General features: G+C 40.6%; 1 protein-coding gene across 6 annotated transcripts in view; it reads right to left on the bottom strand.

Annotated features, from left to right (window-relative positions):
* Nucleotides 1-459: 459 nt before the first annotated feature.
* The window catches only part of LOC149321948 (protein Spindly-like), a 42,238-nt gene continuing 14,980 nt past the window's right edge, over nucleotides 460-27,717 (bottom strand). For 4 of the 6 annotated variants that reach the window (XM_089504858.1, XM_089504968.1, XM_089504918.1 and 1 more), the window contains exons 4-13: nucleotides 26,982-27,158; nucleotides 24,401-24,595; nucleotides 23,967-24,116; nucleotides 23,193-23,291; nucleotides 21,451-21,561; nucleotides 15,644-15,784; nucleotides 14,446-14,555; nucleotides 11,476-11,663; nucleotides 9,339-9,883; nucleotides 996-1,077 (exon numbers count right to left, since the gene is read on the bottom strand). In XM_089504858.1, the coding sequence (XP_089360984.1) occupies nucleotides 9,378-9,883; nucleotides 11,476-11,663; nucleotides 14,446-14,555; nucleotides 15,644-15,784; nucleotides 21,451-21,561; nucleotides 23,193-23,291; nucleotides 23,967-24,116; nucleotides 24,401-24,595; nucleotides 26,982-27,158 (1,677 nt within the window). In that variant the 3' untranslated portion in view covers nucleotides 996-1,077; nucleotides 9,339-9,377. Of the gene's footprint in view, nucleotides 1,078-9,338; nucleotides 9,884-11,475; nucleotides 11,664-14,445; nucleotides 14,556-15,643; nucleotides 15,785-21,450; nucleotides 21,562-23,192; nucleotides 23,292-23,966; nucleotides 24,117-24,400; nucleotides 24,596-26,981; nucleotides 27,159-27,717 lie in introns of all 6 variants that reach the window. The other 2 variants (XM_089505108.1, XM_089505042.1) reach the window with 2 other exon arrangements.

The following is a 27,717-nucleotide window of genomic DNA, read 5'->3' on the forward strand; positions in this document are numbered from 1 at the left end:
TGCTGCACTTGCAGTGTCAATTGATCTGTGGCCATCATAGCTTAGTCTCTTATACTGATATATACCATTTGGACATCCTCCATGAATTCTCAGTGAGTCACCTTTCTGTTTCTCCCTTGACTTGTTCCATTCTTCTCTTTGGAATTGGCAGTAAGCAAGTCTACACAAAACCTGTGCCTGAACTCAGCTGTTTTCAGCAGTTTATAGCTCTGAAAAGTGCATCCACAGGAGGCATATATTTACACAGAGCAGAGATGACAAATTAAGGATGTATTTCAACCAAAGATAAATGAGACTAAAAATGCTTACCTGTTCATAGTATCACAGAAGTAACAAAGCAAACCAAAAGAGGGAAGCACTGCCATTTCATTTTTTAAACTTCTGTACACATTTTAGGCTTCAAATGTGTTTATTAACAAAAAAAATTACAAATTGAACACAGTCATTCAAAAGCTTTATTTAACTGAAATATCTGATTAAGACGTGGACCACATTTAATGCAACTTAAAAAGAGCAGCAACATATTTACAGTGTTAACTCAAAAATGTGGTGGGGGAAGAAAAAACCACAAATATACATTTTGCTTTATCCCAACAGGCTCACTACATGTACCACATTCTCCTAAGCAGAATATGAAAAAAAAATATTACATATAGCCCTTTTTAAAATTACTTGAAATTATTACAGTGTTTTTGCTATGTTGGCTAATGGATTGACATACTTACCTTCCCTCACCGCATAAATATTTGAACTTTCAGTGTTATACCTACTCAGCTGAGTGTATCATTAAAGACCATATTCTCAAAGTTTGAATAGTCAATTAAAAGCGCTGCAAGAGGAGGTCAAACTTTATGTCCCAATATGGTGGTGTACAATTGAATATGTAAGGCCTTCAACTGGGGGAAAGGTTATGGGGCAGCACATTATTGCTGAGTACACTGAGCATCAGGACCTTGTTTGGAAGACATGTATACTCTAGGGTACGTTTTCTTTTTGTCTTTCTTCTCACATTTACTTGTCTCTTCAGCTGCACCAGCACAGTTTTCTTCTGTCTTTGCTCCAGGTCCAGATATCAACCTACAGGTAAAGCAACCACTCTAGTTTCACTTTTAAAAAATTAAACAATGTTAAAGTAGATTGATAAACTACTACTGAAAATATGTTGAATATCATAAAATCATGCCATCATTCTTAACTGACACACGTTTAGCCATGCAATGCACAAAAAAAGCAGACATAAGCCAAAAGGTCAAAGCAATTCACTTAAATCAACAAATTATATTACACATAAATAAGCTAGATAATGAGTATTTCACTACTAAGATTTACTCTACATTTAGTTCAATCATATCAAACTACTGTTTGGTAGATACATGTGGTGCATAAGCAAAGAATCAGTTCTCATTCTGCTAATACAAAGAAGATACTGAACTAAGAATTATATTATTTCAGATCAGACAGTCATAGGATCTTAATCAGACTTTTAAATTTCTAATAATCTGTGGATTGGAGGAATTACCTTTAAGTGAACTAGCAGCAAAGCTTACATGAGTGTAAAAAATGTTTTGTTCATTTCCTGCCTATTTAACTGGTGTGTGGGGAATAACCCATTTGTTGGTAGATCACTCCTCCTAACTCATTCAGGAAAATGGGTCCGTCCCCCCACCCCTTTGGATCATTACTACGGTGTATTACTGATCCAGGTGAGTGTCGAGCAAGGAACCATAATACTAATGATCATAACTTTGGGGAAAGCAACTTTTATAAACAGTTTGCAAAGGAAGTAAATTGTATGAAAATTCAGCCACAACCTCATCCTGGATTTTCGATTGTCAACTGTATGTTTCAAATAACATCTCAAAACGGACAGAGTTTGGAACCAAGTGTCAATAATCACTTTGGGAATACTGGCAGTATTCTCTTTTGCCACAGGCAAGACAGAGTAGGAAAAGAAGGAAGGAAAAGTCAGCTCTGCTGAAATATCAGAATTAGTCTTACCATGCTGCTGATGGAACAGGAAAAGTTAGGAGCCTTGAACTCATCAATGACAAGTGATACATTTCTCCTTCTCAAGGAAACAGACTGCCACTGGCCAAAACAATGCAATTTCATCAGTCCCTGAGGCTGACCCAAGGCACTGATGGATCATCTCCATACGGTGTGATCCCATGTTGTAGGGGAGGTACAATTAATATTTATCATTAGCATTATCCCCTGTATGTACCCTTTATGTACTTGTACAGAGCTGTCATGAGAAATTCCCAGAAGTATAAGAATGGTACAAATACACAGGTGAAGTGACTTCTACATTTTATTCTTACCTGAAACAGTGAAGTATTAATCTAAATTCTCAGAATTACTGGCTACACATGTATGGAAGTGTAATTAAAAAACTGGCCATACTTCAGTGTGCCACAAGTGAGAAGTCACTAGCCCTTTTAAGTGGCTTCAGTGTTCTTTTTTACTTATTCCATTCTGTGTCCCTTGGGATGCTTTTTTCCCCAGTATGGCTTTCTAAAGTATTCCATTTCCAGGTAGCAGCTGTGCTGGCAATGTTTATTCTGTATTCCCTACCATTCTTGACCTTTTGTTTCCCAGAAACTCCAGTCCCCACTCTCATCTGAGACTGTCTAAGAGGCCTAAGAACCAACATCCACATTAATGACATCATGACATTACAAGGGTCTGTAGTACTATTGCCCCCTACAATTCCCAAGTGAAAGAAAAGGGGAGGTACTACTCTTCCCAGCTGAATGCTTGAAAGGTGTTTGAATGCAGGTGTTTATCTTCCTTTCTCTTCCAACTTTCAAGAAATGCTCTCCCCATCCCACTTGGGAAATGCAGTGGAGGAACATAAAACAAAACAGTGGACAAAGACAGACTCACAAAAGGTGTGAGGCATTACAAAAAGTTTAATTGTAGCAGTTAGGACATTTAAACATTAAAATCTACATGAAGCCAATCCACTCTTCATTTTTAACATGGTAAAATTTAGCTCCCTCTATTACTGCGGCAATATGTGCTGTCTTTAATAGGAACAGCTTGAACTTTAAGCTCAATTCTTTTTGGTTCCAGTTCCTCCAACATTTAGCAGTCTAAACCACTTCTGTGACTTTTCTCATCTCAAAATTCTGCTTCCACAAAGAAACAGCTTTCTCAGAAGTATGCACTAAGAATTTCTTAATCATAAATTCATATCATTTAAGAAACCTCTAGGAAAAGCTATGTAGATTTGGCCCTCCATCCAGATGTATCACCCCCCAACTTGACATCTGGGAAGATTACTTTTAGATTCCACTCTACATTCTGCTCTTTTCAGATTCCACTCTACATTCTTCCTTTAACTTGCATCCATCCTTTATAATAACTTATTCTGTGTGATCAGACCACCACCAAAATCCCACTCTACTTAATGGGACAATCTTCACATACTCAAAGACCCTCTTCACATATTATATGATTCACAACCAGATGATTCACATCTTAAAATGTAAATCCCTAAACCTACACATACATGCTTCACCTTTAAGGAGTTCTTCTTTTATTGTCTTCAATACAGAAGTGTCTTAAGATTACAATTTTACTTATACAGGGGAGTAAACTTTTTTTAAAAAAAATTATAATTTCATAGAATTATAGAATTAGAAGAGACCTCAAGGACCATCATCCAACCTCTTGGCATGCAGAAATACACAATCAAAGCACCCCTTACAGATGACCATCCAGCCTGTTTTAAAATCTCCAAAGATGGAGTCTCTGCTACACTGCAAGGAAGTGCGTTCCACTGTCAAACAGCTTTTACTGTCAAGAAATTCTTTCTAATGTTTAGGTGGAATCTCTTTTCCTGTAGTTTGCATCCACTGTTCCTAGTCCTAGTCTCTGGAGCAGCAGAAAACAAGCTTGCTCCATCTTCAGTATGACATCCCTTCAACTATTTAAAAAGAGATATCATATCGCCTCTTAACTTTCTCTTCTCCAGGCTAAACATACCCAGCTCCCTAAGTTGCTCCTCAAAGGGCATGGTTTATAAAAATAAAATAAAAAATAAAAATTTTTATTTATATACCGCCCTTCCAACAGATGAGAGCAGTTAACAGCAGGTTAAAAACAATAGTAAAACATCAATATATACCAATACAATATCACAAATTCAATAAAAAACAGAAAAGCCCCGAATTAGCCAATCCCTTGCCAGTGAAGAGGAAGGAGGCCCATTGGACTTTAGTCGGGGAATGCAATACAGAAAAGGAAGGTCTTTAGATCCCTTCTAAATTGGGCCAGGGAGGTCGCCGAGCGGAGCTCTATGGGCAGCGTATTCCAGAGGGCCGGGGCGGCGATGGAGAATGTCTTCCTAGTAGTGGAGACAAGCCTAGCCCCGGGAACCCTAAGTAATTGCTGCCCAGATGTTCTGAGGGTGCGGGACGGAATGTATGGGGAGAGGCGGTCCTTCAGGTATCCTGGGCCCAAGCCATTTAGGGCTTTATAGGTCATCACCAACACCTTATATTGTGCCCGGAAGCGAATCGGCAGCCAATGCAGATCTTTTAACACCGGTGTAATGTGGCTGGCCCTACATGGTTTACACTGGTTTAACTGGGTTATTTTAATTTTTTTAAATTGTTTTTAAAGTGTTTTTATCTTGTGAGCCACCTTGGGACCCTTTTTGGGAGAAAGGAGGCATAAAAATGAAATAAATAAATAAATGGTTTCTAAGACTTTTCACCATTCTGGTAGCCCTCCTCTGGACATGCTCCAGCTTGACAACATCCTTTTTTAAGTTTGTTTTCGGGCTATGTGGCCATGTTTTAGAATAGTTTATTCCTGACGTTTCGCCAACATCTGTGGCTGGCGTGCCAACATTCTCTGAAGATGCTGGCAAAATGTCAGGAATAAACTCTTCTAGAACATGGACACATAGCCCGAAAAACCCACAAAAAACTATGAATGCCGGCCATGAAAGCCTTCAAATTCACATCCTTTTTGAATTTGAATTTTACCTTTTAAAACTAAATGCAACAAGTTAGGTTAATATTAAATAATCTGAACAGTACCAGGATACAGTAAGCTAATTCAATAATTTTGCAAATATAAATATTTACTCTATCTAAACAAACAAACAAACAAACAGGTTCATTTATATACCGCTTCATACTGAACTAGCAGTGTCTAAATGGTTTACAACTGTAAGCTAATTGCCCTCAACAATCTGGGTACTCATTTTAGCGACCTCAGAAAGAATACAAGCCTAAGTCGAGCTTGAGCCCTTTTGCTGGTATTAAACTCGCAACCTTATGGTTTTGAGTGAGTGGCTGCAGTACAGGCATTTAACCACTGCGCCACAAGGGCTCCTCACCAAACACAAGTAATCTTCACCTGATGAAAATAAAATTTTGCAGGCTGTCCAGTAAAGATCAGGCCTATCAATCATGGGCATCTGATTTATGTTTACTTTCCTGATTGTGAGGATGGGTCAGGCCAAGGCAAATTGGAAGAGAAAGGAGGAAATAGAAGATGGAGTTTTCTGTTAAGATTTGCACATTTAACATTAACTGTTATATAACAGATCCAACCTTATAAGGCAGAAGTGAGAATCATTGAGGCTTCCAGATGATGAGGGACTATAGCATTATTCACTAGTGGCTTGGGCAGTTGGAAGTTACAGTTCAACAACACCTAGAAGACTATTTTCCCACTATCAAAGAAGAATTTGAGCTCATTCTTCTTATAACCAACTGAAAAAACCATACGCTCAAGTGCCCATCAACCCCACCCACTCCAGGAGTTGGCAGTTTAATCTGACAATATCTGGAGAGTCGTAAATTCCCCTTTTCTGCTCTGAAGGTTAAAAAAGGAAAGCATGCAAAATATAAACAACACCATGTAGAGGTGCAAGGGAAAGCTGCATAGGCAGTGCCATAGTTAGTGGTCAAGTTTTTCACCATCATTTAAGACATACATTATATTGCCTTGATTTGCAGTAAATTGGTTCACACTGTTACATAGCCTCTGGCCTTGTTCGAGATGCCTGTAATTCTGGGGCCTGTCTGGAGCATTATGCTACAATGATGGCTGCACAAAACAGCCAAGTTGACATTGCATCCATCGGCCTATCCCTGGAGCCAGAAGCTGCTGCTGCCACTCCCTTAGTTGCAGGAGCTCCATGGACAGGCTGCTCAGTGCACCAGCACTTCTCCGGAGGATAGAATGGGTGCCTGAACAATCAAGGAAAAGAGATAGTGAAGGGATCCCCTGATCACATGACTAGGGTATCAGCCCCAGCCATGTGATCAGTGGGGTCCCCGTACCCTCTCTTCTTGTCGACTGCATGGGTGGGCCTATCCTTTGGACCAAGTGGCCTGTTCACGAAGCTCCTGCAGGTAAAGATATGATGTGGAATCCAGGGACAGGCCATTCTCTTGTGCTGTTCAGTGGGGGGAAGGGGGGTGGCACAGCACCTAGCACGTGAACAACTAGCCTGAACCAAATCAGGCTCAATTCAGCTGTTTGTACACCACAAAACCCTATGCTCATCACAGGGTTTCGGGGCACTGCCGGATTTACCCTGACTTTGCCAACCCTACGGCAAAGTCAGGTTAATGGGGAAAACCTATAGTACAATCAGACCTTGCTATTCACAGGCTTGCCATCCACGGATTTGAGCGCTGCCATTCGCAACAACAGGATGTGATGTCCCACATTTTTTCATATCTGCAGTGGGATCCAGAACAGATCCCCACAGATATGAATATCCAACTATATTTGCCCAGAATAGCAATAGCAGCTTTGTTTATATACTGCTTCATACTAGACTAAGCAGTCTCTCAGTGGTTTACAACTACAGTCCGTCCTCGCCTTACGCGGGGATCCGTTCCGGATCCCTCCGCGTAAGGCGAATTCCGCCTATGCTCGAACCCCATTGGAAACAATGGGGCTCGTGTGCGGCGGCGCGGGTGCGTGCCCATTCAATTGAATGGGACGTGCTGCCCCTTCCGCCCTGCGCGTGCCCCGTGGCTTGAGCACGTATGCTCAAGGCTGCGTATGGCGCGCCCGCGTATGGCACGGGCGCGCTGTATATGCTAATTGCCCCCAACAAGCTGGATAATCATTTTAGCAACCTCGGAAGGATGCAAACATAGGTCAGCCCTGAGCCCCTGGCTGGGACTCAACTCACAACCTTGTGGTTTTTGAGTGACTGACTGCGGTACTGGCATTTAACTACTGTGCCACCAGGGCTCCAGAGGTTGCAGTGTGCCATGCAACCAGACAGCACCAGCTTCAGGGTGAGGATGGGTTTTTTTTGTCCATGTATACAAACCTTCTGAAACACTTATGAGGCCAAACAAAGGTGCTAGCAATTATTGGGCTCTAGTTAGGGACTCCACTGGATTACACAAGGTACTAATATTTCCAAGCTATCCCTTGCAACTTTACATTTGAGTGCAACTTCCATTCGAAAGCAAATACTCAGTAACTATTATTTTATTAACTGCCTAAGTCAATGAGGTATTTGTCCAATTTTGTTGTGTTCTCAGGTATTAACACCCTTAATTACAACTGCAATTAACAACAGTTAGTTTCTCTGTAAGCTTGCCACAATTCTAATTGCGTTCTGCTTTGGTTGGTAGCCAGATCCACAATAAACAACTTTCTAAGAAACTGTTGTCTCCAGAATATATTTGGAAGGATATATTTGGAAGGATTTTCAAACACCTAATGGTCATATATAATATATTAGATTATATTACATTATGTGTTAAGGCTACTTAATCACATTTGCTATTTTGCCAGAAATGAATCAGTAGTGTGTTATTAATAAATTATTTCTGAATTATTTTTCAAGCCTTCAAAAAATTGCTCAATCTACATATTGACTTTAAAAAGCAATGTCCGGGGAGTAAAGAGCAAGTGTTACTCATCACACGCCAAATAAAATATATTCCTTTTAATATGACATTTTAAAAAGGCATCGCTGCCCTGTCATTACACCCCAAAGTAAAATGTTATGGGTAATGTCACTTATTGCATTAATTTCAAATCCTGAGACATTTATAACCAAGTCTGTGTATGGCAAACACCTTTATCAAATCCAGAAAACATCCAAACTTAAGCTTTTCACTGACTTAAATTCTTCTGCTCCTCACTCTGTAAGGTAACCTCCTTTTCTAGCTACTACACAACCATTTCCTTTACTTTGGAAAGCTCTATTGCCTTGATTAATCCAAGCCATTAATATCCAGACATATTTGTTTCTTTTTCATAAGTTACCTTTTGTGACTGACTCAGGTTTTTTGAAAAGACACATTACCAGGCTACAAACCAGACATATGCAGCAATGTGACCAAATAACAGGTAATAGCACTTTAGCACTTTACATTTCTATACCACTTCATAGTAAACTAAGAAGCAATTTACCATGTGTTAGTCAATTGCCCCAACAAGCTGGGTACTCATTTTACCAACCTTCGAAAGGATGAGGCTGAGTCAACCTGGAGCCCTGCGGGGATCAAACTCACAATGTTGTGGCTTGGGAAGACAAAAGAGGCTGTCTACCCATAAATGGTTAAAAAATGCTAGAAAGAAGTCTATGCTGATCATATCAGTACAATAAAAAAATAATTCTGGGAAAGTAAAACATGTTTAACACAAAAGCACATACTAGAAATCCAACACACCACTGGGGGCATGAAAAACAAGCTGTAATAAAATAATCTTCTGAGAGATTTTAATGTCTTCCACTTTAAAAAAGTCTTAGATTATGATTTCTCATAATCTGCGAGGGATCCATTCCAGATCACCCCACGGATACCAAAATTCACAGATGCTCAAGTCCCATAGTACTCAATGGTGGCACGGCCATATGGCTGCACCACCATTGGGGACAATGGCACCTTGTCCCCTGCCCCCCCCCCGAAGCCAGCCTCGCCACTCTCACTGGGAGACAGGCGGCTACCTTTTCTTCCTTCTCTTCCCTTCTCCTCCTCTCCCCCCTTCCCGCTGCCATTGCCATGGCTCTTCCTCTTTTTCTTCCTCCTCTCTTCTCCTCCTCTTACCCCCCTATGTCGCTGCTGCTCTTCCTCATTGTCCTTCCCCCCCTCCTCCGCTCTCCCCCCCCCCCCCGGGCAGGCTTGCCATACTTGGATGCTCAAATCTGTGCATGGAAAGTCCATGGATATAGAGGGCAAACTGTATTAAATGAACTCTTCATGCTACATTATAATGTATGCAAACTTAAAAATGAGCATGAAAGGATAGTACAGTGATTAAGACAACTGTTATACAGAAAGTGTAATACAGCCATTAGATTACAGTGATTTTAAAAAGTAAAGGAAACTTTTCACCTGTAAGGAAGATTGAAGTCCATGATTTATAAGTCCTTTTCAATCTCTTTTACTGATTTTTTTTGGAAAGATTTTTGAAAATTTCAAACTAGGCAGCTGGAACTGGGGAATTACACTGCATGCAATACTGAGAAAGTAAATGAAGAAGTGGATAGCATAGTTCACGCAACGGAAGAACAAAGATGCAGGTCTGTGTTGCTTGCCTCGCACATACATATTAGAAGACACTGACCTGGTGCCACGAGATGCTCCAATATCATTCCCATCTTTCTTATTTAAGGCTGTTCTGTCAAATTCTTCCTCTTTAATTTTAACTCTCTTTCCTCCAGGTTGATCATTTTCTTGTTCCATTGCTTGAGAGGGAATGATATTCATTGATACAGTCTGAAGGGTAGTCTTCAGACCAGCATCATTTCGTTTTGCCTCTTCCTTGCTCTGAGACAGCATGCAAGAGATTTCACATAAGGAGGACATTGTGCTATTTATACTCTCTGAAAGTATGTCTGCTGGAGCCTTCCTGAGATTGACTGGATCTCTCATTAGCTCTAGGAGACAAAACACAAAACCAAACCAGATTAATCCAGAAACATAAATGCATATATTTATGTATACTGGTATATTGTTTTCTCCTTCCTTAAAGGAAAGCCACTTTGGACAACTCTTTGGGAGAATCCTGAGTGCACCTGAGCTTCATTTGGACACATTCTTATTAGAAGACATCCCACAGTGCAACTGTTCTAGTCACTCAAAACGCATTATAACATTTGAATCACTAAAGCATTTCCTGTGAAGCTTACAAATGCAGTTCAATGTCTGTATTTGAACACATATAAGAACATAAGAGCTGTATCCATTCAGATGCAAGAGCTTTTGAGTTCATCATTTTCACACATTGGCTAATCATTTGCTAAAAGTAGTCACCATCAGGACAGAAGCATAGCTTCACTCTCCATTGTGTGTTCCTCAGCAACTATGTAGTATCTAGAAGCATAATGTCTCTATCCTGCAAGTGAGATCTAGCCATCCTGAGTAGTAGCCCCAAGCTTCATGAGTTTATCTATTTCCACTTTTAACTGTATCCAAATTGGTACCCAGCACCAGACCTCTCAATAGTGAATTTTACATCTGAACTATTTGATCTGTGATGAAGTCCCTTTTGATATGTTTGAGCTTTATTTTTTTCTGATTTCAAAGCTCACAGTAAAAAGGAGTCATGTAAAACATTTTCTCAAACAGCTGTGAGCTTTCTTTTGGCGCAGTGACACTGACCTTGTTCTCAATGGTTAATCATACAAATTTAAGCATGCAATTTTGTAGACCATGTTATCATTCTATACAAATAACAGGCAAAGTATGCCACCTGGGCCACTTTTTTGGTTCTCAGGCCCACTAGCAGTTTTTTAAAAATGCAAAAATTACTATTTTTTTGCTCCAAAATACCCACAAAATGTCCTCTACATACCCACAGGTGCTACCCTCAGGCAACTGTTGTTAAAAGAAGCTTCTCTTTGGCCTAAAATGAAACTGGAATGCTCCATATCATGATCAAAATGCCCTCTTATCCTCTAAAGAGCACGTGGGAGCAAAACAAGTTGATTCTTTTGTTTATGTGGTTCTTCAAGGACCTACCCTTCCACAGTTGTCCATTGCTATTCTATATTAGAATAGCAAATAAATCAATCGGGAGAATGCCTCAGGTCCTTTCAAGCTTGAGTCTTTCTGAGAACAGACTTTAACTGAAATCATGTCTCAGAGTACCCTTGTGAGTAGCAAGGTGTGACCAAGGACTGAAAAATTTGGGCAGAATATTCAAAGTGATAAATGATCATACACTGAGGCAAACAGAGACTGCAGACAGCCAAACACATCAGCTTTCCTATTAGAAGATGTGAATTTAACTGAAGGCAAAGTACAATACTTCCACTAGTGACTGCATGACACCAGAAGATCGCACACTGAAGGGGGGAAAGCACACAGAGATTTTACTTTATTTAGCATGCCTATCCCAGTATGACTACAAAAACTTACCATTTCTCACTTTTACCTGTAAAATTAGCACTATCATTAGCAGGTACTCCCATAGTGAAGAATGCACCTAAATGAAAGTTCTAATTTAGTAGGGAATAGAAATAGTTACCTTCAGGTTCATATTTGATTTTCAATTCATCCAGTAGCACATGCAAATTTATGTTCTCACTCTGACAAGCTGCAAGTTGTCTTTCATTTGCATAAAGTTTTCGCTCCATCTCCAAGACTCGCTGACTTTCAAACAAAGCCTTCATCCGCTGTAAAGACAATTCACTCTTCACATTTTCTATTTCTTTACTGCCAAAAATATAAAAATTGATATGAATATTAAGACAATTGTATAACCATTAAGTCCTGTGTCCTTATCACTTCAAGCCTGAACTGATTAGTTTCCAGTTCAGTTATATGTAGTAATGATGCACAAATTCATTCAGCACATCACTGTACATGTACAACATTAACCTGAATAAATTTTATAGATATAAGCCAGAATACAAAGCATAACAGTCCAGTCTAAGAATTACGCACTGCAATGTACAGAGAATGCCTAGTGTGATCATTAAGAGACTTTTGAGTCCATGGTAGCCTGTTTTGGTGTTGGTACTGGAAAAAGATGGGCACCTTCGAAAAGACCACAGCTCAGTCCACTGTATGCTCAGTAGTAACGCTGTTGAAGTTCTCCTGAGCACGATTCAGAAATGCATTTCTAAGGTTCTTCAAATGACATTTCTGAATCAGCTCTATCTCCCAAACATTTTACTTTTCACAGTACATTAATGAGAAGCATTTCTGCCTCCCCCTGTCCCATTACTCTCCAAAATATCTGCCCCTTACTTATGTGCAAGTGGAGATATTGCAGAGGACATGGAAAAAGTCATTTTCCTTCTCTCCGTACATCTACATCATCCCAGTGGATTCTTCCAGTCAGTGTGTTTATAACAAAGCTTGGCAAGAATACTTGGAAAACCATTCTAGAAGCTGGAGTTTGAAAAAAACAAGTTGTGGCTTGTACATAATGCTGGACCTAGGTAGTATGACGGCACCAAGTCCAGCTTCCCCATCCTGCAGAGCTTTGTGTCTGAACAAAGAACATGCCCAGATGTAATCAGGGAGCTAGAGACCACAGTCATCCTTTCTATACATTCATGGGTGGCTCAGCTCCATTTCCCAGATGAACATCTTATATTAACTACTGTATATACTCATGTATAAGTCTAAACATTTTAGTCAAAAAATTGGCCCAAAAAACAGAACTGACTTATCCACGAGTCAATGTAAGTACAGTACTTTAATTCCTATTTAAAAAGAGAATTCTTATTTTTAAAAGAGATCCTCTGGTGAAGGGAAAGAGCGTAATCTGTTCTGGAAGTACTGACCCCCTTCTACTCTGTCATCCATTCAGTGTTCTGTGTAAACACAGTTACACCTGTCAGAATTTTGTATATTCTTTAGCATTGTTTTCCTTTGCTTCACCCTTTAATAATAATAATAATAATAATAATAATAATAATAATAATAATAAATAAATATTTTATTTGTATACCGCCCTTCCATAAGATCAGGGCGGTTCACAACATTTAAAAATACATAAGAAATTCCAATAAAACGATATTAAAATTACAAAACAATACAAAGATAAAACAACAACAAATGCCCCCGGGTTAGCCAACCATTGCCTGTGCGGCCTTTACGGCGGGGGGGGGCCTATGAGGACTTAATCGGGGAATGCGATTTTAAACAGGTGAGTCTTCAACTCCCGTTTGAATTGGGCCAGGGAGGTGACTGAGCGGAGCTCTATGGGCAGCGTGTTCCAAAGGGCCGGGGTGGCGATGGAGAAAGACCTCCTAGAAGTGGAGGATAACCTCGCCCCGGGAACCCTAAGGAGTTGCTGCCCAGATGTTCTGAGGGTGCGAGGCGGAATGTATGGGGAGAGGCGGTCCTTCAAGTATCCTTTAGTTTCTTTGTTACATGCTCCTAGGTTTTATCCTCAACTTATCCACGGGTCGTATCAAAATCTATAATTTTGGCTCCAAAACCTGCCCTTAACCTATACATGAGGTCAAATTATAGTCAAGTATATACAATAAGTACCTGCAAGAATCATCCGGAGGAGGATTGATAGGACCTTCATAAGCTACTGATCTGACAATTTAAAGTACACAGAGAAATGCCCGTGCACCCCCCCCCCCCCGAATAATTAAGTATTCTTTAAATCCTCTTTGTCAAGACTATATTAAGCAATGCTATAGACTCCTAGATTTAACAAATTATTCTCAAGGATTCAGGTTTCTGATAGGAAGACTTTTAGTTAGCTAATGATTAGAAGCCCTCGCTTATCTCATAGGTTAGGGACCAGAAGACTGCCAGAAAGTGGAATTGGTTGAAAAGTGGAATCTAGATTTTTTAATTTATTTTTTTAGCTTGCAATTGCATTTTGGTCATTGAGAATGTAAATAACACACTATATGAAAGAGCAGAACTCCTGTTGAATTAGTGGAACTTGTCTGTAATTTGCAAGCATTGAAAGAGAGCACCAGAAAGCAAGAGATCAAAGGGCAGGAGAAGCCTGTACATATTCATTTTATTTTATTTTTTAAAAAGCAACTATTTCTGAACTTCTTACTACCTATTTCTATATTAAATAAGCTGAACTGAAAATTTGAGATATTTTTGTTCTTTCCCTAGTGTTAAGATCAGCCTCACTAATGTATTACCATAGGAATTTAGAAAAATCTCTGGAAAAGGAGCCTGCCTTTTTGCCTATTTATTTTATCTAATCTGACATGTTACAGATACTTTGTGGGTTTTTTATTTCCTTTCTGGGACAGCACGGGAATGGGACTATATTACACTGGGACAAGAATTAGCACACTAGAGCCACAGCATCAACTTGCTTGTTACTTGATGATGTAACTATGCAATATGTTTTCATTCATCTGAAAGATTCTGTGGAACAAGATTTTTCATTTTTATATAATTAATGCACAACACCAGCATGGATCACTTTAAACAAGCAGGTGATGAGGCCCAAGAAAACAGACTACCAAATTAAGTAATACTTTGAATGTATAAAACTTACTCAGAATTCTCAAGTTTCATCTGAAGCAAATCTGTATAATAGCCATTTTCATAATCTACATTTTCTGAAGTATTAGAAAGTTTTAGTTCTCTTGACTCTTCAGATATCTTCTGGGAAGACAGTTACAATAAAAACAAATAAAGCTGATTATTTCTGGCCATTACAGTAACATGAGTTTGACTATAAATAGCAAAAACAAAGAACAGCAAACAACATTAAATCCCAAAAAAGTATATTCCATTCAAAAGTAATAAAAATTATGCCACAATCTTCATGGAGAAAATTCAGCATGTATGCAGCTATAAAGTGGGAAATGGAGTGGGCAGGTGGCATCATAGCTCCTCCTTCATTTAGTTAAGCCTAGCCAAGCCTCTGAGACTGGACAATTAAAACAGCTTAGCTCTACACCATATCTACAAGTAGTGCTACCTTGAGGTACAGCTAAAGCTATCAAATGTGTTTTCCTCTGCCTAGTTCTTCCTAGATCTGAATTTGTTAACATGGACATAGAATAGCTGCCTTAACCAGGACTTAGCCGTTATGCTTTTCCAACATGTGTTCAACCCTAAAACACAAAAGGAATAGCATATGTAATGTTCACAGTGGCTAGTTTAAAGATCCCAATAATGGTCCCTGAAAATATGCGTATCAGCTCACCATTTAAACTGAGTCATCTAGAATAATCTTGTAATGCATTTACTTATTAGAATAAATGCTCATTATCCTTGTGGTGCTATTTAAACTAAGTTGCACACCATGAAACATTGAATATTTGGTTATGTGTCATGCCAGCTAGTTTAAATAACCTTTTTGTGCTTACTGTGTCATCTTTTTCAACCCACTTTTTTTTCAAACATTATATCCAACTGGATTTCACTCCTCAAAAGTGGGTTTAAACTCTCAATAACACTCCTTATTCAGCTGTGTGTGTTGTCTTCAAGTTGTCTTCTAAGTTGTGGTGACCCTAAGGTGACCCTATTACAGGGTTTTCTTGGCAAGCTTCTTCTGAGGGGATTTGTCATTGCCATCCTCTGGGCTGAAAGACTGTGATTTACCAAATGTCACCTAGTGGATTTTCTTGGCTGAGCAGGGATTTAAATCCTGCTTGCCACAGTCATAGTCCAACCACACTGGCTCTCCCTTACTCAATTATCAATCGCATATTGAGAAAACAGACTTTAATTGTCCACTGACTTACCACAGGCTTTTCTAGTTGCTTTACTTTCATCAGCAGTTCTTCTATTTCACCATTCTTTTGTTGAAGCATGTTTTGCAAACGTTCTAGCTGATCATGTTCTCCTTGCGAACCTTTCATGCGTAGCAGTGTGGCCATCTGTAGCTATAAGATATAGGAGATGGGGTGGGTCAGTATTTCTACACATATTTTGTTTTTTAGGCGTACATTTAGCCAATTCAACCTCTGAAATTCAACAAGATGACAAGGATGCAAAAAAAAAAAAAATGAAACCATTCCTGTGAATATGAGGGAATTCTGACTTTCCCATCCATATTCCATGTCACTTATCCAACTACTTCTGAAAATAACTGGCATGTCAAAACCATTTCATAATACAGTCAGCCCTCTGTATCCACAGATTCTGCATCTATGGATTAAATCGTCCACAGCTTGAAAAATATTTAAATCCAAAAAGCAAACCTTTATTTTGCTATTTTATACAAGGGACACCATTTTACAAAGCCATTGTAAATTGCAATGAGACTCAATCACCCACGGATTTTGGTATCCACCAGTAAAGACCAGGAACCAAAGCCCAGCAGATACCAAGTGTCCACAATACAGCATAAAGCTCAGTAATCAAAGTCATCAAAAATTATCCGTGCTCCAAGATGCTTCTGTTTCCCCCAGGCCAGCTTTATCACCTCTAAGACCCAGACAACTGTTTACTAATAGCTGACACCCAGTCTCTCCTCTCAACCTCTCAGTTGACACAACAGAGCTTCCTAGTTCACTAGACAAGCAGTAAACTAGACATCTATGGTAATAGGGGGAGACAGCACACCAAGGGAGAAGAAGCTACACCATGTCCAGAGAAGACAGAAGCCCTGCTGCTGTTGCTGCCTGTTCCTCTTGCTGCCTCTCTCCCTGGTAGACAGCAGCCTTTGTCATCTACCTGTTTCACAATTGAGTCCCCTCAGGTATTGAGCTAGATGCTAATAAACTAAAGCCAGACCTCCATGTGTCTCTTTTCTCTAAGGGGATAAAAGCTGGCTGCCTGAGCCAGCAAGGTCAACACTAAAGTGGGTGGCCCCGTTAACAGTGAAGCAAGGATAAAAGCTACCCCACCCCACTCCATTGGGAAGGCTGGAGATATTTGTTTGGTTTCTGCTGGCAGATACGTTTGATATGCAGAACATGGTAGAGCATGCAAGCAAGGGAACAATCATAAATACGGGAGATATGGTATGGGGAAATAAGTAAGTTATATTACCATGAGAGAGGAAAACTGGTTGCCTACAAACTATCCCCCACAGTCTACTGTATTTCAATGTGTGTATTTGAAAGTGGGTAGCCGGTTCAGAGTAGGGATTCTCTTGGTGTACTGTCCACCCTGCTGCTCAATAGTCTCCTTTCCTGAACTGGCAAGTGTTTGTTTGTTCAGCCTGAATATGTAGACAGGATCCTTTGAAAGATTAGTCACCACATGTATGTCACATCCTTGCTCTTCTTAGTTCATTAAAGCAGCCGAAGGGGTACTAGTTGAGTGATTGAGGGGAATGGTAAATGCCTCACTGCAACAAGGCAAGATTCCAGCCTAAATAAACCAAGTTGTAGTGAAGCCATTACTGAAAAAAAAATTATCCCTATGCGCCTCTGTACAATTATTGACCAGTTTCCAATATTCCATTTTTAAGCAAGGTTCTGGAACATGGAATGGCCTCCCAGCTCCAGGAGTTTCTAGAAAAAATAGATTATCCATTTCAATCTGTCTTCAGGCCTGATTATGGGACAGACAGTTTTGGTTACCTTGGTGTCAATTACCATCCCAGAAAGATGATGCAAAAGGATACCATGATTGTTGGTATCAAAAGCTGCTGAAATATCCATGATTGTTGGTATCAAAAGCTGCTGAGATATGGCGTCAATTACCATCCCAGAAAGATGACGCAAAAGGATACCATGGCCTGTTACAGACTGCCAAAATAAAGCTGCTTCGGGTCTCTTTGGAGGTATACTGTTTAAATGAGGCATGCACCCTAAGAATCCGGAAGCTGCACCAAAGCTGCACTCCAGTGCTTTAGAATGGAGTGTGGCTTTGGCGCGTTCATGCGTGTCCATGTCAGTTCTGCTGGATATCTCAACAGCTTTTGATACCAACAATCATGGTATTGTTTTGCGTCATCTTTCTGGGATGGTAACTGACACTGTGATGAGGGCAAATAAACTGAAACTTAATCCAGACAAAACTGACAAAGGTGCATGGGATGGACAAGGTTACACTCCCCCTGAAATCTCAGGTTCATATATTGGACTTACTCTTGGACTCAACCCTGAGCCTGGAAGCCCAAGTTTCAGAGGTGGCTAGGAATATGTTTCCACAGTTCAAACTAGTGTGTTAGCTATGCTATGGTAACACGTGCATTGGTAGCTTAGCCGACAAGACTCTCCTAGACCACCTCTTGGAGGACTACGGAGAGGCGATACGGGCAGCTAAGAATTCGTTCTATGGTGCTTGTATCGCGTCCGCGGAGTCGCGTCCAGCAGAGTTGTTCGGGGTAGTCAGGGAGCTAACCCAGCTCCCTCCTGCCCCGAATCAGATCCTTGAACCTACTAAGGCCTGCTGTGATCAATTTAACAACTTCTTCACGGATAAAATCTCTCGGATAAGCAAAGGTCTTGAAGCCAGCATTAGAGCAGATCCTAGATCAGAGGCCTCCAGAACTTCCATGGACTCGGTTATACTGGATCAGTTTGAGACTGTGAGTACTGATGATGTGAACAGGATCCTTAGAAGTGTTCGGAAGACAACCTGCTCTCTCGATCCCTGTCCCTCATGGCTAGCGGCTCAGGGGGGACCGGTAGTAACTTCACTGTTACACCGGATTATTAATACATCTTTGAGGGAAGGACAATTCCCATCCAGCTTAAAATTGGCCGTAGTAAAACCTTTGCTGAAAAAGCCTTCCCTCGACCCCCTGATGCACAATAATTATCGGCCTGTATCGCTATTGCCATTTTTGGGGAAGGTGATCGAGAGGGCGGTTGCAATCCAGCTTCAATCGATCCTGGAGGAAACGGATTATCTTGATCCATTTCAAACCGGCTTTCGGACGGGCTACGGGGTTGAGACTGCCATGGTCGCCTTGGTCGATGATCTCCGTCTGGGCATGGACAGGGGTAGCATGTCCCTGTTAGTGCTCTTGGACATCTCAGCGGCTTTCGTTACCATAGACCATGGTATCCTTCTGGGACGCCTGGCAGAGGTGGGAATCGGGGGCACTGCGCTCCAGTGGTTCCGATCCTACCTCTCTGGGAGGTCCCAGATGGTGCAGCTGGGAGACATGTGCTCCGATGAGAGGCCCCTAACATCGGGGGTCCCTCAAGGGGCCATTTTGTCTCCCATGCTCTTTAACATTTACATGAAACCGCTGGGAGAGATCATCCGGAGACATGGGGCGCGATGTTATCAGTACGCTGATGACACCCAAATAGTCTTCTCTATGTCTCCGACTGATGCAGTGACCGGGGATGGCATCTCTCCTCTCGTGGCCTGCCTGGAGTCGGTAATGGGTTGGATGAGGGAAAACAGACTCAGCCTGAATCCAGAGAAAACGGAAGTACTTGTGATAGGTTCACCCGGCCCAGGGATGGCGGTGGTTCCACCTGTTCTGAACGGGGTCACGCTTCCTGTGAAGGATTCAGTACGCAGTCTGGGGGTGCTCCTTGACTCGTCGCTCCATCTTACTTCTCAGGTGGATGCGACGGTCAGGAGCGCCTGTTATCAGCTTCGGCGGATACGCCAGCTGCGTCCCTACCTGGACCGGAGGGACCTTGAAACTGTGGTACACGCTCTGGTAACCTCTCGTTTGGACTTCTGCAATGCGCTCTACATGGGGCAACCCTTGTACCATACCCGGAAGCTACAATTAGTGCAGAACATGGCAGCACGTCTGGTCACTGGTACGCCCAGGACCAGCCATATAACACCGGTGCTAAAAGATCTCCATTGGCTGCCTATTCGCTTCCAGGCGCAATACAAGGTGTTGGTTATGACCTATAAAGCCCTAAATGGCTTGGGCCCAGGGTATCTAGAGGACCGCCTCTCTCCATACAATCTGCCCCGCACACTCAGATCTTCTGGGCAGCAATTTCTAAGAGTTCCAGAGGCTAGGCTGACATCTACTTCGAGGAGGGCCTTTACCACCTTGGCCCCGAACCTCTGGAACTCGCTGTCCGTCGAGCTCCGCTCTGCCGCCTCCTTAGCCCAGTTCAGGAAGGGGTTAAAAACCTTACTATTCGAACAGGCCTACCCCTGACTTTTAGCCCCTGACCGCTTCCTGACCTCTTCCTCTATGTTAGCATGGCCACTGGCATGAGTGTTTTTAATTCCTTTTCTGTGTAATTGTTGGTTTTAGTGGAATGTTTTTATTGTATTTTGATATATGTTGTTAACCGCCCTGATGTATGAAGGGCGGTATATAAATAAACTTTTTATTTATTATTATTATTATTATCCCATTGGGATTACTGTAAGACATTCTATTTGGGGCTGCCTTTGGAAACTGTTTTGAAACCTCAGCAGGTCCAAAACACTGCAGCCAGACTGCTGACTAGGAGTGGTTATGAGGAAGCTAAATCAGTTTAACTGGTTACTGGTCCATTTCTGGGCAGAATTCAAGGTGCTGGTTAAGACCTATAAAGCCCTATGTGACTCAGGTCCAAGCTACAGTATATGAAAACTGTATCTTCCTATCTGAGGCTACCAAGTTTTAAGATTTTCAGAGGAGACTTTCTCTCAGTCCCACCACTCTCACAGGCATGACTGGTGAGGACCCATGAGAACACCTTCTCAGTAGCTATGGAACTTTCTATCAACAAAGGCTTGGTTGGCCCCTTTCTTGCTCTCCTTTCATTGGCAGGACCTTTCAATATAAACAGGACTTCTTTTTCCCCCTTAATTATTATATTATATTGTGTTACATCAAGAAAACAAATAATCTCACAAGGAGATAAAAAAAGAAGCAGATACAAAAAAGAGAAGATGTACAAATGTGAACCTATAATATCCCCCTCCCCACACTGTATTTTTTTTACACATATAGTCCCTCTATATCATAATCCTGTCACCTCTTTGATGTCAGATTTATACCAAACAGTCTTCCTTAATACCAAATATCTTACAACACAACTGTGTTACTGGATTCCATTCTTCATTTAATTCAGCTTCAGACTTATTATTTATTAACTTTGTAAGTCTATCCATTCCTTCAATTCTTGCACTTTCAACATCCATTCTTCAACTGATAATACTTTATTGTTCTTCCAATTTCTTGCTATCATAAGTCTTGCTGCTGTAACTAAATATAGCAATACTCTCCAAAAAAATTCTCCACATTTTTGTCCATGTCTGACAATATATTTAACAGGTAAAATTCTGGTGTCATATTAAATTTAGTAACAAACGCTTCTTGAATTGCTATGTGTATTTTAGACCAAAATTTCTTAACCTTCTTGCAAGACCACCACATATGTTATAGAGTGCCCTCACCTTTCCCACATCTCCAGCATTTTAAATTTGGAATTTTATAGATTTTCTTGACATGACTTCTATTTTTAACTGTTTGGGATAGTGCAAAGGGTAAGTTTCGATGTGTTTTTAATTGTTTTAAACTAATGTTTTTAAGTGGTTTGTATTTATAAATAAATAATAAAGGAAAGTGAACCGGTATGTGACAATGTGAAAGCCCTGGACATCAGTCTTTATAGTCATTTCTAATCTATAATCACTTGTTATCTAATGCAAAAAAAGTGTTAATTGATTATACCTTTAGTCTCTGCAGCTGCTCTCTAGTAAACGCATACTGTTTTTGTAACAATTGATATTTGACTTTCAGGCTGATCAGCTGACGTTCCATGTCTGCTCTACGGTCTTCCACCTATCACACATACAAAAGAATGCTTCAAGTTAGTTCACATACCTCTTGAGCTTTAATTCATGTTGAAATTAACACATAATTTCCTAGAAAATAAAAAGCCGAGTGCAAAACAATATTTGCCATGCAAAACATCTTGTATAACTGCGGCATCAGATATATGCCCGGTTAACCACCATGTCAATGGGAGCTTCTGTGCCTTGAGGCAAATAATGTTAGGTGATTTGCTGCTAATATAACTATATGGCATACACTATCAGAACTATTTCTACACTTATGTAATGTGGTGATTATATGTTAACACCAGAGATACAGAAATGTGTTTGTTTGTTTTTTGTTTGTTTCAAGGGAACTAAAGCACACATGCACACATTAGTTAAGCTCCTGTATTTGTTGGTACAGTTTACACTGAATCAGCCTTCAACAATGACATCTGTTCATGGCACTGCTTCAAATCCCACAGAGTTTATCTAACTGTTTACTTAGTATTCAACAAGTGATACACTGGCATTTTTGTTTAGGCCCGTTATATTCCTAGGCAGAGCTTGAGAGTGTTCTCATTTCAGAAAGTAACTACTGTAAATCAGACACTTTGAACTGGGCAGGGGATTCCTCAAAGAAAAGGTATTTTTTCATTGGGGTGTGAAGTTAGGTGGGCACTGGCACCATGGTGCTAGATGAACTGCTAAGCTGTTTGAACTAATAACAATCAGTGTAAGGAAGGGCCCCATTTCTGTCCAGTTTGTGGGTACCTTAAAGTCATTTCAGCTCTAACAAGCAGTTCATCTGGAAACATCTTAAGACAGGGGTGGACATCCTGCAGCCCTCTTGATATTGCTAGACTGCATGTCCAGAATTCATTTTCTTTGACTATGTTAGCTAAGGCTGCTGAAGTTGTAGTCCAACTACATCTAGAGGGCTGCACACTTCCCACCCTGCCTTAACAACAGGCCGTGAATTTTCCGCAATGCTGTGGTGGTTCCTGGACATCTTAAGTAGGAATAAAGCAATGTTGAGCTCAGAGTGTTCACACAGTTGTTTAAAATATTGGCTGAAAGTACCATATATACTCAACTATAAGTCGCCCTCATGTATAAGCCGAGGGCAGGTTTTGGAGTCAAAATTATGGATTTTGATATGACCCATGGATAAGTCAAAGGTAAAACATAGGGGCATGTAACTAAGGATGTAAAGGATGATGCAAAGGAAAATGATGCCAAAGAACTTAGAAAATTCTGGCAGGCATGACTGTTTGTGCTCATCCTAAAGGCTGGATGAGAGAGAGTAGAGGGGATCCATTCTTCCTGCTCCCAGGATGGACTGACCTCTTGCCTTTTATTCAGAGAAAGGGGATGACTCCTTTTTAATATAAGAGGAAAAGTACAGTACTTACATTGACCCATGAATAAGTCGATCCAGTTTTTTGGGGTAAATTTTTTGACTAAAATTTCTAGACTTATAAATGCGTATATACAGTAAACAGTGATAAGTTAAATCTTTGTTAATATGAAATAATCATTAAAACTGATTTAAGTCCTGAAATACCTAATGTAAGATGTCCTTACAATGGAAACACATTTGGTAGCTAGAATTCATTTGTATATCTACTTTGATAACCACAATACAATTAGTACCTCAGCAAACAAAGAATTGCCTTTACTGGAAGGATTCAAAGCCTGTTGCAGTGCATGGTCAAGTTGCACCTGAAGGTCTCTGTTCATCTCACGAGCTTTCTAAAATTTGAAAGAAGAAAGGTTACATACAACTATGTACATGAACTAGTGCAAAATTGCTGTGCTGTTTCACAGATTTTATTTAAGGTTCTGAGCTCTAACTACATTTATTAGTGTAACATATCTATTACGACTACACCATGTCTCAGTAGTACAAACCACAACCTTCCCCCTTTCCAAACACACTTTCTTTTTGCAACACTGATGTCTGAATCAGTCACAGCAGGTCAAGGGTTAAGGTGACAATTGATCAGCTTCACATCTTCAACTACCCTGTTCTTAGTCAGCTGTCCTGTCTCTAGAGTGAAGGTGAAACATCCCACTATTAGACTAAGTAAGAAGCCAAGGACACACCCAAGGAGCTTGTTCTTAAATTCAGGGAATCCATGCAGATTATCTTTTCCAGTAACATATCCTGCAAACTCATTACAGCAAACCACCCAGACTCTTCACAGTTGTACTCCAAATTACAATAGCCCACTCAGCAGTTGAAACAGTCCCACTGTATGACCCAGAGAAAACGTGAAAAAATTCAGCTTTGTTTGCATAATTTCAAAAGGTAACAAAAGTTATCTAACAAAATATTGCCAAAAGCCTTTGCTAGAGTGTAAACACCAAAATTTTTGTATTTAAAAAATTCACCCATTATTATCAGCAGTAAGCACAATGGATTACCTCTAATGCATTACAATATGAGACAAGATCTTTTTCTCTCTCTTCTTTCTCTTCTTCAAGACGTGCTACTCGATTAGTAAGATTGCTGTTTCCAAGTTCCAGCTGTTCTTTGCAGTACTGTTGATCATGCAACTTGTCTTCAAGCCCCACCTACCACAAAACAAAGTACCACATGAGTGACTTAAGTTGTATTTTCTAGCATATTAATATGTCATTTCACTCCTCTGTACAAGGTTAGATGGAGTTGATGAGTATCAGCCCAAACTGCTTCCAACAAAGATAAAGCATTGTCATCTATAGGTCTAATTACAACCCAAGATTCTGTAGTGGTAAAATTGGCTACCCCAGCTATCACTTACAGTTTATCCATAAGCAGATAACATACTGAATTAGGGTGGGGAGAGAGAATCAAATGCTTTATTCAGACTGCATACCTTTGCCTGCTCAAGTGCCAGCACCTCAAGCTGAAGGTTGAGCACTTCTGAAGACATGGTTTCATGTACACGTTCTGACATCATGCGTAGTTCTTCTGATTTAGAAGCAGCGATTTCCTTCAGATGATCTACTTTATGTTTCAGCTGTTTCTCACTAAGCAGGGTTTCATCTAGTTCTGATTTCAGTTTTTCCATCTTAGAAATCAAACATTTTCCAAAGTAAATACATATTCTTTATTTAAATGCAAGCTATTATTTGTTTCACAGAAAAACACAAAAGTAAGATCAATGACATTAGGTTGGCCAAGGCAAAATGTGTACATACCAGAACCATCTTCAACATTCCCTAAGGGAAAAAGCCAAGAGCAAAGCTGCATTGTTTGATGTCACATTCTATGTACCTTCAAAAAGCAGTGCTCAAAGCATCCACCTGCCTCTCTTTCCTGCCCTGAAGCAGGAAAAACAAGTAGCTACCCTATCATCTGCCTGTCTTTTTAATCCTTATAATTTAACCTTGAGGACCGCCTCTCCCCATACAATCCGCCCCGCACCCTCAGAACATCTGGGCAGCAGCTATTGAGGGTTCCAGGGGCCAGACTAGCCTCCACGTCTAGGAGGACTTTTACCATCTCGGCCTCGACCCTCTGGAATTCTCTGCCCACTGAGCTCCGCTCGGCCACCTCCCTGGCCCAGTTCAAAAAGGGGCTGAAGACTTTTCTGTTTACACTTGCATTCCCTGATACAGGTCCCAACTAGTTCCCCCCCCCCCCCCTATGTCTATGTCAGCAGTGGCAAGCTGGCCAGAATTGTTTTAATGTATTTTAATGTATTTGTTTTATTGGAAATGTAACTTTGTATTTTGTAATGTTGTACACTGCCCTGGTTATGTAGAAGGGCAGTATATAAATAAAATTTTTATTTTATTATTTTAAGCTTAACTGTTTTTTTAACTTGATTTTTTTTAGAATGTGGATTTGAATGTGATTTATGTTGGGAACAGGTTGTGGATTGTAAATTTTTATGATTTTGTACTATGTAATTGTAATTTTGTCATTTTTTGGAAACCGCTTCAATCCAAATGAAAGACAGTCTAAAAATAAATATTAGTAGTAGTAGTAGTAAGGAAAACCTTAGCCAGGAAAACTTCTACATACTATTTCCTAGCTATTTTCCACCAAGGTATATATCGACCAATACATGTCAACTGAAGACAGACAATCATTCTTCAATTGTCTTGCAACTCAATCATATCTAAACTCATATTTGTAAGAGTATACAGCACAGGCAGTATGCACTATTTGAGGAAAATATACTGCTCAGAATCCTACAAAATGAAACAAATGTTCACTTACACTGTCAGTCTATTGTACACTATGGCGTTTTACAGACCACCCAAAAAGGCGGTCTGCCGCCGCCCTTGTTTGCTGCACGAGGGAGCCGCAGCGGACAAACCACTCGGCTCCCCCGCACAGCAAAAAGAACCCGCAAAAAGCGGGTTCTTCTTGTGGTGCAGTTATGATGCCGCAAGGCACCAATGGCACCCTTGCAGCATCACAACTGCACCGCAACACGCGGATGCTAAGCGTCTGTCACGTTAAAATGGTGGTGCCCATCTGTATAGGGCGCCACCATTTTGACGCCCTCGTTACATGCGAGGGGCAAGGTGCGTCAGGAAGCACCGCCCCTCGCGCTTAACGACGTCGCCCAATAGGGCCCATCTATAAAGCACCTATGTAATCAAAATTATTAGGCACCTAATTGTCAGTTATCCAGCACTGCAGTAAATAACCTGCTCAAAATTCAGAACAGTTTTGACAAAAGGTGGGCTATGGGGTCAAGCAAATGAGCATGAAAGAGCGGACCAAAGCTGTTTTTTCCAAGAGTGGGGCAAGTCCCCACTGACCACACCATCCGCTCCCAAGGCAGCCAGAATGTGCATGTCATGACTGCACTGCCTGGCATCAAAACACTGGGTACTTCCCCCCCACCACCACCACCACTCCTGTGCATCATCACAGAAACAAACCACCATTGGATGGCCATCCCTTTTAAGCTCCACACAATTGCATGTGCAGCCCTCCAACAGGACAGGTCATCAGAGCAGAGCTGTGCCCATGAAGATACTAGCAAGGTAAAATCATCCACCCCCTTCACTCCACGCCTCCTCTTGGACTGTGTGGTTCGTGTAAGTTTTATTGACGTCCATTACAGGTGTCACACTTACACGTCTTTCCACTGCCACCCCCACTGCTTGGGTACGGCACTCTGTCCTTTTAAAATGTGCACCTGAATCAGTGTGTTTATATGCACGGGGTTAGGATAGATGGCACCTTTAGAACCGCTCTGGCATCGGTGAGTTTATATGCAGGGTCGAAGGTGTGCATCTTCCAGGAAAGAGTGAAAGAATTCAGCTTCTTTTTAGTCTGGCTGCATGGTTTCTAGCCATTTCAGGAGCGTATGTCATCTAACTGTCATGCCCCCAAAGCAACCTGAAACTACTTCTTTGGGCTCGTCTGTTTGAGGCCTATGTCTAATATGTCTTCAGGGTCAAGCATTAAGTTGCCATGTATATATCACAAACCTTATTCTTAAGTTCATTTACTTCTTGTCCATGCACCCTTTCCAGTTGTTCACGCTGTATATCTAGTTGCACATTTTGCTGCTGTTTAAGACTCTCATATTCAAGATTGAGACTTCCCAACATTCTATTCTTCAGTTCTACTTCTCTCTGAAGAGTGTACTTTTCTTGCTCAAAATTCTGGAAAAGAAATTTCACAGAGTTGCAATACAGGACAAAACATTATCTTCAGGAGATAACCCACTAAGCATGTAGTCTTGAAGCATATCCAAAAGACCTTGGCAAGGATGCACATTTTGTTCTACTGAGCTCCTTTTCTATTCTTCACCCTCCCCACCCAAAAAGGAAGTGGCTGACATATGATGGCCAAAGAGAATAGCATAAGGGAAAGGCTGTGATCCACACATACTACGCACATGGAAATATATTTATTGTTTAAATACAGGTGCTAATTTGGAAGCTGCTAGGAATGTTAACTAGAATAACAAAGTTCACCACAAAGAATGATTTCACCTAAGTATAAATACAGTGCATATAATTCATGATATCCATCCTGTGGGAATAATAATAATAACAACAATAATAATTTATTTATACCTCGCTCTTCAGCCAAGGCTATTGGAGAAGAAGAGAAATTTCATTGATCTCAAGGAATATATGATATACTTACCACAAGATGGCAGCAATCACTAAGAAAATTCAGCCTTAAGTTATGCAAAACATTTTCTTGATGAGGAAA

Source organism: Sceloporus occidentalis, unplaced genomic scaffold (genome assembly GCF_023333645.1).
Source record: "Sceloporus occidentalis isolate IW3139 unplaced genomic scaffold, rSceOcc1.0.p SCAF_1, whole genome shotgun sequence".
In the NCBI taxonomy this organism is placed as follows: domain Eukaryota; kingdom Metazoa; phylum Chordata; class Lepidosauria; order Squamata; family Phrynosomatidae; genus Sceloporus; species Sceloporus occidentalis.